General features: G+C 40.1%; 1 protein-coding gene across 1 annotated transcript in view; it reads right to left on the reverse strand.

Annotated features, from left to right (window-relative positions):
* SEL1L (SEL1L adaptor subunit of SYVN1 ubiquitin ligase) overlaps positions 1 to 10,784 on the reverse strand; it is a 30,057-nt gene extending 19,273 nt beyond the window's left edge. The window contains exons 1-3 of the mRNA XM_074149145.1: positions 10,712 to 10,784; positions 3,650 to 3,687; positions 3,064 to 3,286 (exon numbers count right to left, since the gene is read on the reverse strand). Of these exons, the coding sequence (XP_074005246.1) occupies positions 3,064 to 3,286; positions 3,650 to 3,687; positions 10,712 to 10,784 (334 nt within the window). The remainder of the gene's footprint in view (positions 1 to 3,063; positions 3,287 to 3,649; positions 3,688 to 10,711) is intronic.
* Between the last annotated feature and the right edge of the window lie 1,125 nt (positions 10,785 to 11,909).

Consider the following 11,909-nt stretch of genomic DNA (forward strand, 5'->3'; position numbering starts at 1 on the left):
AAAGTCCTTGAATATTAGGAGAGAGTATGCTTAGAATATACAACTGTATGAAAAGACTTAAATAAAATCACTATGAGTCCAGTCATTTTCTCTTGTTGCATATACTCATATTGAAAACTTTATTTCACTTCGCCAATATATTTAAGATGCATTCAAAGTTACTTTGAATAGCAGGATTTATAATTTCTCATGCACTAGAACTTCAAAGGTTACTAATTCCAATATTGCAATATTCTTAAATAAAATCAACCTGTTATGAAGACTAAGAATTATCTTGATTTTTTGAAATTACTATTTCAATTAGTCTTTTATAAAGGTGTTTCTCTTTCACTAAGCAGTTGGGTTCAGCTTCATTTGAAAACACTTGTGAAGTCACGCAACTGAGAGTGTCAATTAGATGGTGTTTTTTCAAGTTAAGTTTGTAATTCTTGTGGGTATAGAGAAAGCTAGTTCTTTTTTTCTAGGGTCTATAATTGTGAGGCCTAGGGACCATACCAATCTAAAAATTTCATGTTGATTTTCTGAAGCACAAGGAAGTCTCCAGGATTAGTTAGCTTGTTCAAATAGCTTTTCATAATTTGATTCCTTGGCAGACGTTCCACCATCCCACTCCAAGTTAATTATCCCGTAACACACAAGGAAAAACGTTATTTTCAGAAACTGCATTCAAAAATAACGTGTGCAGATGCAATTAGCCTGGAATAATTTTAGACATCTGTTAACCACAGAGTAATACACAAACTCTGGCTAAAGGTACATATAACTGCAACTGATGGGATCTCCTATCATTTGAACAAACTCCAGGTCCAGCATACTAACACTAACTGAGAACTTGAAGTTTTATTTGTATTGTTTAGTACCTTGTCTCCTGCACTGAAAGCAACTGGGCACAAACCATTTACATAGTGCTCTGCCTGAGAGTTAGCTGTTATGAACACTAAAGTTATGAAATTACTCTGCCCCAGCCCCCCCCTTGCCTTTTTTCATTCTAAATTCAACTTTAATTGTACAGTAACAAATACTAACCCCTAAAGCAACACAGCAAGGCGATCACAGGATAAAATGCTCACCACAGTTAATTTATCAGGTACTTAAAGAGTGATAAATACAAACCGAGGCAAATAATTTACTCAAGGATAAATTACTTTTTGTCAAATTGAGTGTGCAAGCAGCAATTTATTCAGACATAGTAAAACAGGTAAAGTATATGGTCTTTTATCATTATATTTTGTCCTTATTTACTTATATCTCATCTCACTTTATGCTGCAGGAAACCCAAATATAGATCACTTTTAAATATTGGTTACATTACTGTAAGATTCCTCCAAATAGGAAAACAAACGCTGCAGGAATTGCCAACTTTGTAACAACTCACAGGCAGTTTTCAGCAAAAACTTTTAGTATGGAACTTGACTGTTACAAAAACATACAACATAAAAGATAACTAAAAAAAACCCATTTTCTTTACACACAGGGCCTCCTCGCTAATCAGAAGAGAGCAGGACAACTTCTTTCTTAGAAGGTCAACAGCCTTAGTAGTATTAATTCTAAATTACTGAAGACAATTTTTTTTTCTGCTCAATATCCTGAAAGATACATGTGGAAACTTGTAGAATATTATTTTTTCCATGCAATCTCATGACCATACGCAGGAGCCAAACTGTATTTAGAAAAGCTTTAATCTCCCTTAATGCAGTCCTGTCACCAGTAGCTCATTCAAGAGATGTAACACCTGTACCCGAGGTCAATTCCTGCTCAGTTAAAAAGTTTGCCAGTAAAGCTGTCCCTTAGCAGGTTTTTTTCCTGCCATAATACTTTTCCTTCAGAATTGCTTTTTAGACAAACCCAGTAATCCTTCCATCCACATCGCTTACTTCATAAGAGGTGCCAAAAACTGCACAAGACTTAAATTTATGGTTTTTGAAATTCACTTGGAGTACTTTGACATGTGTACTTAAAAATCTTAGTTGCCAAGGAGCAAGCCATCTGGTTACACCTGTCTGATGTGAGATAAAAAGTATCTTAAAGTTTACTTTTGAAATAGACTGCACTAAATATGGTGCTTAGCTCGCTGTTTTGTGTCAGCAAGCTATTTAGCAGCTTTTATATACCTTTTCCCTGTATAACACCACACCTATTGGCAGCAATACTTAATCCTATTATTAAGCTTTTATGAACTGTAAACTAGTTCTGCATTAGTAAGGAAGGCTTACTAGAAAACACTGAAAGTCAGTATATAACAGAGCTCATTTCATAACTCCTGCTTTCTTTTGACATTTCAATTGGAGTTCAGAAGGTAGACAAATACTAGTATTACCCTGTAACTATATTTTTTTCAGTAAAGTTGAAGATGTACTTTTTATGGACAAGTGAAAAGGAAAAGTCTTTGCTGCGCAGGCTAGTGTACTCAGCTGTGCCATCTAGTTATCATCCGCTACTAATTGCAAGTTGAAAAATCATATTAAATTTATATTTTTATTAGTAGCAAAAAAGAAACACTAAAACTTCCTGGGAATTTAGGCACAAGCACATAAGTTTTTACTTATATTTAAAAACTTACTGAAGTTCACATGCAATTTAGATGTTGCCTTAAGGCTTCCAATGCTGTCCTAGGAGGCTTGCTTTACATCACAATTTGTTCCTTCTCTGTCAAGTGACCCTGCAGGCAAACAGCCAGGAGGCCGAAACACTCACGCGATTTCTCCTTCTATGGTTGGTACATATACATACAGCAGAGCGTGTGGATTTGAGTCCTATTTGAAGAAACCAGGGCTTTCTCCATTTGCCTAGTTAAAGCTTTCCAAGATGATGAAAACAAGAGTAATTATAGAAAACCCTTTCAAATGAATCTAACAACAACCACTCAAATTTCAGTGACAATGTAGTTGAAAACTTTTTGATGTTACTTTCTAGTGGAAAAGGCAGCAGTTACCATTCTATTCCAGAGAGCTTAAGCCAGTAGTTATTTCATACGTTCAAAATTACTATTTGTGTTCATCCACATGCTAAAGTTACTGGGATGCATCTTTCTTGCCACTTGTTCAAAAGTCTGTGAGCTGTTACCTGGACTCTGTATTTCTGCTTCTTCCAAATCCTTATTTAATAGATTTGACATTTCTAGAGAGTTCAACTCTTCCAGCGAATTCTCTTTCTCCTCCTCTTGATTGGGAAAGTTCTCTTCATCTTCCGATTGAGAGTCCGTTTTCTCTGATTCAAGGAAGATCTGACCTGCTACCACTCGAGTTCCTGTGGAATGGTCCTTTACCTGGTCCTCTGCAGATAAAGCCTGAAGGAAAGCAGACACATGATTTAGAAGATTAGAAACTAAAGAGCACCAGCTGGCAAAAACAACATTGCTTTTTAACAATATGATCAATTAACATACTAAGTTTAACCAGTGGTATCAAAAGCAAGTTAAGCTACCTCTCTCAGCTCAAAATTGACTCTACCCCTTTTAATTCTTTGAAAAAAAAAAAATATTTTCCAAACATATAGCACAACATGAATTTCTTCTGTGCATCAGAAGAATTAATGAGACAGCAAGAGCTACAGAAGAGTTTTAAACAAGAATCAAACCATAGTTCTGAATTTCATAGCTTTGCTCTCACTCCACAAGAAAAACAGAATGACTAGAAATTTATTTCCTCACCTTTGACTCCAGTGATTCATCTTGATTCCCCTCTTCATCTAGAATAGATAAGACAGTGAAAAGTTTTTCCATGAGTAATTTTCTCAAAAATAAATATAAGTTTAACTATAATATTGCACCATGGGTCTGAGACATTCTAGTGTACTAAGTTGACTAATGCACTTCAGAAAGACCTTGTTAGTGTACTCAGGAAGAATCAAATGTTTCACAGATGATCCTCTTCATCCTTAAATTATACCAACACAACTGTGTGACCAATATTGGGAAAAAAGTGTGGATTTTTTTTTTTTTTAAACCCAAATCAATCCTCTAGATTACTACACAGTCTGAATTGTTCCAGTCCAACTAAACTACTTAAAAGGTATGCATCAAGTGAAAAGGGCTTCTGGAACCTAAGGTTTTAATCACCAAATCAGTTTTAGTATAAACAGCTTCAGTAGCGACGTTACTACCACCTCACTTAAACATTGTTCTTTACAGAAAGCCAATTAATTTTGCCTGACCAGTATATTCAAACCTTTATATAGAGATCTCTCTTCAGAACTTATTTTGTCTTTGAGATACTGTTCAAAAGCTGCAAGCCTTGTTTAACTGTCATCTTTCTTATCTGAATGAGCTACGATATGATATTTGATTATCACTCTACCCATTCTGTGATTAAAAAGATTAAAAAGAGAAGAAATGGTAAAGAGGAAAGGCTACTAGGCAGAAACCTATAGGAACAGAGATGAAAAGGAGGGAGAAGATAATCAGAAAAGCTTTTTTTTTTTTATGACAGTTTTACTATTGTTTTGCAGAATTGTGCCTCCTATTTTCTTTCTTTCCGTAACTTAAATGGCCTAATCACTGTGCTTCAAACAACTTGGTTTGCACTATCATGCCAATTGAAAGCCTCTAAAATTCTCACAGCCAAAAGGTGACTGTTCCCAGTCATCAGTATCCAATACCACCTTGTTCAGGTAAACAAACTCCCCACGCATTTGCAAGAAGATGCTACAGGCCTCCCTCTCTGTGGTACACAACTCACTTAAACCAAAATAAAAGCTCAAAATATAACCAGATGACTAAGCAAAGCTGCCACTAACTCCTGCTAGATTTAGCAATTCCCCCCTTCTGAGATTCTGGGGTGTGTAATGCCCTATAGCAGCGGTAGGGCACTGTCAGGCTGGAGAGACCAGCACTATGACTACAAGCGGTACCTAAACTGATGTAAGTTAGTGCCCTGTACATGAGACACACCATTCAGTATGCTACGGTCAGCTACTAAAGACTCCCTGCACAAATACTGAATGCCAACAAAACTCCAAAAGTTTATAGAGCTTTGGTGACTTTCTGTAAGCATTTGGCAGCAAACAAAACTTGCATTTTTCATCCTCATGCAAATAAAGTGCCTTACCAGCGACAAATCATCTCTGAAGTAACAAACCACAAACACGACACATTATCACTCCACGTTTTGAAAACTATTATTATAATAAAGCAAATGCAGGTATTTGCAATGAAGGGACTATTCTTGGAAGCCAGATTCCAGAAAGCGATTTCTACATTGTTATTTGCAGTATAACCTTTGATTGGAACAAATAAGTAAAAAGATGAGGATCAACTTTAAGCTGTAACAGTATAATGAAAATCAAGAAAAAAATGCTAAAGCGTGTAAGTGAAGCTGAAAAACTAAGGTGACAAGAAGTTTGACTGAAATGGAGACAAATAGATAATAGTCTGTTGAGTGGACTGAAGAGGTTGGAAAGCTCAAAAAGTTTGACTGCCAGCTGACACAGGACTAAAAATGATCTATACCAGTGGGTGTGGGTAAGCAGCTGTACCCTACAGGGCCAAAAATGAGCCCTTCAGAAAGACTAGTGGTGAAAGAAAAGAACAGTCCAGATGAAACAGTACCTGCAAGTAGCAATCAAGACAGCATCATTTGGAAAAAAACATCAAAAGAGCCATAAGAAAAAAAAGGCTAGCTGCATTTTCGTCAGAGACCACAGTGCTTATCAGCTTGAGGAATCTAACAGATAAGGCTGATTGTGGCAAGTCATAAGAAGTTCTACCACTGAACTTCAACACTTCAGATCACCATGCAACAGTTGGTTTTTAAATATAGTAAAAGTACATATGCATTTAGGATACTTCCCGGTCCTTTCTATTTTGAAACTGTGAAACACATTTGAAGTTACCATGTTTCTGACAAATTACATTGTACTATCCCAATTAATTTTTATCTAAAACTAAATGCTACCCCTACAACTTCAAACTCCAGAGCATGTCACGAGATTCAGAAGTGCTTCTGCAGTGGGGGAAAATTAAGAGTTAACCTACCCAGTAGCCTGTATGCTGCTATTAATATATACAAAGCACTTATACAGTACCTGTTACTGCAGTAACAAACGTTATTTTTAACAGCTATACCAGCGAGGGTGTTCCGTTTTGGCTGTTCAAAATCAGCCTATATGCCTTACAGCACTAGACCATTCTAGCTTTTTGGTAAAGGCTTTACTAACTGATTTCAACTTGTGAAAGGTTGACTTTACAACAAAATACCACCAAAGGTCAAATATAAATAGGGTATACCCTCTATGCACACATATCAAAGAACAATTTTATTGTAACTTCACACGCAGAGCAAAAGGTTTAATAAAATGAAAGGTGAGAGGCATCTGCGCAACATAAGGCAGAGCTCATTAAATGTTTGCTGCTCTTTGAAAGTAAATAAATCTATTTCATTTCTATTGCATCACTTGAATTCTCTCTGAAGGAAGCAGCTTTGTTATTAAGAAGTTGTAGCTGAATAATTGTTTTCAAAATAGTGGTTCCAAAACAGCACTAAAGCAACAACAAAATATTAGTTTAACTGTTCTTAGCTCAGGGACTTCCTTCCAAGTTAAGTAGGTGAGGTTGCAGAGATACCGATAATGTGACTAGAGGAAGGATCACTTACAGCCGTGTTATTTCACAGAACTGCTGACTAATATGCACCCACTACTCATAGAAGTGTGTCTACTTCTAAGAAACAGTTAAGAAAACTACTCTGAAAGTGTCAATCAAAGATCTATGGAAGGTCACAGTTTGATCTAAGAACAGCTGGTGAGTCAAGGCTCAACTACTACTGAACAAAGTCACAGATGTTATGTTTGTGCACCTGCTTCCAAGATTAAAGCTGATAGTTTAGTTTGTTTTTCCACAGTTAAATTAAAAAAAGTAACTGACTTTTTTTTTTTTTGTTTTCAAATTTGGATATGTTACCAAGGCTGCCTAATTCTATAAACCCCTTCTGAAAAGGCCAATTGGAAATTAACCCTACCATTCGTTAAACAAATTAGGGAGATGCAATGATGTATTAAAAGCAAGAAGTAAGCAAAAATACTTGCGGCTGAAACGGGCAGCTGACAACATACAGAACACTTCACTTAAAATACTGAGCTGTAGACACTGCTGGGTGCTCTCACACCCAGACAGGACTCTAGAAGACTTCATACAACTCAACACTTGTCTTGACCATCCACCACTTCATATATAATTAAACTCAGCTTTAAAATGTATTAATTTTTCCTCCCTCAATTAGAAAGACCAGTGTTCTATCAGTCTATTTAAATATAGCAAAAGTACTCTGGCAGCCTATGCTAGATAAAAAGATCCTACCATATGCTGGATAAAGATCCTACCATTTTGTGAGAATTACTCTTTTCAAGAGAACACAGCGAGGGATAGAAACAAGAAGAGCTAATGCCATGTGATTCAGCAAGAAGAATGTCCTTAGCTGGAGGGAGCCCAACAGTTCCAAAGAAATCAACCGACAGCCTATAAGGCTAAAGGACTGCTACTACCAGTCAAGAAATACTATTAGTTTAAACTTTAGAATGGTCACTCAGTTCAGGAAATAGCCAAAAATCCAAGAAGCCCAAGCAGTTGGCAACCTCCCAAAGCTCTGAGGAATGCCCTGACTGATCACTGTAGTCAGTTTCCTTCCATTTTTTACCAAGTTCTTCAAACACTATCACAACAAAGCAACTAAGTAAGAGTTTGCATGCCCGGGAGCAGTGATCTCCAAAGCAGGGTATGTACACCCCAGGGGGTGCGCTAGCCAACCCACTGGGGGTGCAGGAAGAAAATACTTCTTGTACCATTAATAAATAAAACTTTTCTTAATACAGTGTTTATTTCACCTTTATCTCATTCTTTTTTCATTTCTGTTTTTGTGTATGTTTATGATGTACATAATATCTTGCTACAGTAGCACAAATAGGTATTTTTTTTTAATAAGTTAAACATTGAAGATGCATGCTCAAATTTTTTTTACTGAGAGGGGTGCATGAACAAAAAAGGTTTGGCAATGACTGCTTTAGAGCATCCATCAGAGATTTTCTGTGGTATTTTTAGTTATTTCTTTCAGTGTTCTTTTTGTGCAATTGACTAGTTAGACTTTGAAAGAGAGTGCAAACCATGTTTATCCTATTCTTGCAGGAAAACAGGAAATCTTAAGAAAAGTACCTCAGATTGCTTCTCATCGATTTTTCAACTGTTAAATTCAGCACAGAAACAGACTCCATAGCATAGATGCTGTTCCTATTACATGAACTTCTAAAACCTGCAGTGAGTTAAGCAAAAACCTTAAGTGGCATCTATTCAGCAAGGCTAGTTTCGAAGTATCCTTTGCAAAGCAAATAAATTGTTCCCAGCTACAATCTGTGTACTGCATTCACTTTAGTGCAACTACAAGATTAAGATATAGGCCAACCCTTACCCTGAATACAAATTGTTTTTCCAGTCTCCTTACAATTGCTGGGTAACTGTTTACCAAACCTACTCTCCAGCAGTCCCTCTCTAGGAACTGAGATTCCCTATCAGGCAACAAGGCAAAGAGTTTAGGGAATGTTTTTCAGTTAGGTAGGTAAAATCAGAAGTGTTGGGACAACAGAAGGGTCAGGGAAAGCCAGTGAGCTCCGTCTTTTGAGAGAACAGGCACAGAAGTTTCCTAGAAGTATATGACTCTGTTCACTTGTCCTGTCACTTAATGAGACAGTATCAAAACCTCTGCCTATCACTGAAGTTAGCCATAGAAGGTGCAGGACAGTCAGAGGAAGAATCACTTCCTTTCTTGAGGCAGAATGAGACAATTTCTACCTCTTAGTCTGCAAACAAGAGGGGAAAAAAAACCCAAGAATCAAATAGTATCAATAATCATTAAAAAAAAAAAGATAAGTTTTTTCACCATTCTTAATGAATAATCAACAGAAGAAGCAGAAGGCTGTCGCTGCTGTGATACGCAGTTTTGGCTGGAATACACAGTTTCCATTTTTTTTAGCTGCTTTTGCCAATTCCACATGGACTCCCCAATATTCTTTCCCCAGCCCTCAGTGTTCAACTTCTTCATAATCTGTATTAATATTATATCTTCAAAAAAACAGCACCCGTTTCTTCAGGCCTTAGTTTTCCTGCATTCAGCAGAAGTTTTCAATAAATTGATTTAAGCAAAAGTTTATGACTATAGAGTTAGTGTTTAAAGCTATAGTTAAAAGACTACTAAAAAAAAAATCCTCATTAAAAATCTCTTCTTAACTCAGGAAATGTAATACGCGAACTATTTTTACTCATCCTTCTTAAAACCTCTCCCTTAAATGTACTCACATTCCAGATGACTGTTTCCAGACCAGACATAAGGAGTGAACAGTATTAAAGGAGGCATTTAACAGTCTCTAGGCTTGCACCAGACTCTACTAGAGCAAGTGGTACTCTTACTGTAGGAAATCAATACATCAATGAAGTGACGACATCTTATTTTCTTTCAGAATGATTCTTGACAAAAATTGGAACAAGAAAGGTCTTCTGGTTATAGTCTGCTGCCAACAGCTGGACTCTGAGCACCCTCTCCTAATTAATTCTGGATATTAATGAACAGTTTTACCTCCCAGTAGCAATTTAACTTTGGCAACAGCTTTTAATTCTTCATGTACTATACTGTGGGCTTTCTTGGACCTACTAATTGTATTAGTTCAATTGACTTTAAACATATGGTTTGGGATTCGTTTTCATGTATGTAGTAGGAAGTTACGATTTAAAGTTATGCTACTGGAGTTCAGATTAGATATCAAGCACGGGCCTATGAACTTTGTAGGTAATGTTATAAGCCAGCAGGGCACTTCCCAAGGTGTAGAAGAGATACATACAAGTTCTGTGAAGCCAGAGAAAGGTACCCAGTTTTTGAATTATACTACTTTCCTGAAATATCATTGGTAGCCTAAAAGCACATCCTCAGTAGCACTGGATAAGGCTGTCTATTAAAGGAGTGCTTTCTGGCTTTAGAAACACTATATAAATAAACGCATTGCATATTTCCCCCACCCGCCCATGGTGCAAAGAAGGGTGTGGGAGGCAGAAACCCCAGGAAAGGAAGTAGATGACAACATATGAGAAGCACATAAAGCCCAAACTACACAACAACAAAAGCAGCAGAAAAAAATAAGTGTATTACAGTGACATAACGCAGGCCCCAGAAAGGCTGTCTATGTATTTGCATGAGAAAACTGTTCTGATAACGCTAACGTCAGCATTATCAGCTCCTCAGCAAGAAAATGCGTACTAGGGAGGAAAACCCGTCTCATTTCGGTTTTGAGCAGAGCAAACATTGCAAAGTAGGCTCGTAACGAGCTGTTTAAAGGCCGAAGCCAGACTAAGCAATGTACTCACCCCCATCAGGCCTACCGAACCGCTCCCGGTGATGCAAAGCCAACTAGGCACAGGATGAGCAGTGGGCCCCCCGCCCCTCTTCAAGCCCGGCTCCGCCAACCCCCACTACCCCCGGCCACACAGCTGACAGCCGCCCAGCTCCCTTCCCCTCCACCGCCTCAGCCCCCGGACGAGAACGGCGCTGCCCGCACGCACTCCAAAGCCCCAGCGGAGGGCACAGGATCCCATCCCATCCCCACCCCCACCCCACCCCACGGCGGCCGCAGCGGGCCCCCTTCCCCCGTAGAAGGCCCCCTTCCCCCGCAGCAGGCCATAGCGGGGAGCGAGGGCGCCGCAGGGCTCAGGCCCAACGGGACGCGGAGGCCCAGTACTAACCAGCCGCGGCCAGACCTCCAGCCCAGAGCACCGCAAGGCACAGCACCAGCCCGAGGCGCGCCCGTCGCCCCATCCCGCCGGGATCCTGAGGGGCCGCCGCCGCCACTGAGGGGCTCCAGGTCCGGCTGCCTCTCCCCGCCCACCGCCCCGCCGCCCAACCAATCCGCCGGACGCGCTGACGACCAACTGCCGACCGCTGGCCGCCGCACACGCAACCCTCCCTTCAGGGAACGGCTTGCTCTACATGGCCCGCTCCGATTGGCTCAGGGGACGTACGGCTCGTCGGTCACACCCTCTTCTTAGCCAATGACATTACAAGAGGGGAAGGATGTGCCTCAGCGGGTGCTGGCCGCGCGAGGGAGCTCTTACGAAGTTACGGCGTCGATTGGCTGGCGCGCCCGTGCCTACAAAGCCCAGGGTGCCTTGCGGCAGCTATGGCGCCGCCAGCGGTGTGGGGATGGTGTGGGACCCACGGCCACGGGAGCTGCGCAGGGAGCGGCGGTACCGCCCGGCCGTGAGGGGCCGCGGGCGGCAGCCGCCCCAGGCCGCCCGACACTAGTCAGAGCCGTAGCGCCAGCCTCTCTTAGCGGGCACCTGGGCAAGGAAGTTAAAGGTTTAGCTTAATTTACTCAGCCTTATTTTTCTTTTCTTACAACTTCTTTATTCTCTGTCAGTAGGTTTCTATGTCAACCTTTTTTTTTTTTTTTTTTTTCCCAGTGGAAAAATGCAGGGTTTATGACTTTAATTTGCTTCTAAAAGCATCGGGGAGCCCCACTTCAGACCACGGAATTGCAGGTAGCTGAGGAGACTTTCTTGACCAGCTGTAGGGGAAGCAGCAGTAAATGAGAAACCCACCTAAACCTGTGTGGCTGAAGCACGTGGAACTCAAAAATAATGTAATTAGTTGAACTTTCCCTTCAGAAGGGTGTTGGCCCCAGGAAGGGATGGTGGACTGTGGGACAGAACTCTTTGATTCTTGTAAGAATTGCATCTTCCCGTAGGGTCAGTTAAAAAGCAACAACAAATGAGGAAAGGGAACCAGCGTCCAACCTGCAGTGGCCTGAAACACCACTGGGTAGCAAATGTCACAGCGTCACAGGACTGTGCTATTACACAGTCCAGCCTCAATAGTGTTAACCTCTCTCATCCTTACAGCTCTACGGTTGCGGTCTCTGCAGGGCAAAGAGTAGCCACCAGT

The sequence above is a fragment of the Numenius arquata genome, chromosome 6 (genome assembly GCF_964106895.1).
Source record: "Numenius arquata chromosome 6, bNumArq3.hap1.1, whole genome shotgun sequence".
Taxonomy (NCBI): Eukaryota; Metazoa; Chordata; class Aves; order Charadriiformes; family Scolopacidae; genus Numenius; species Numenius arquata.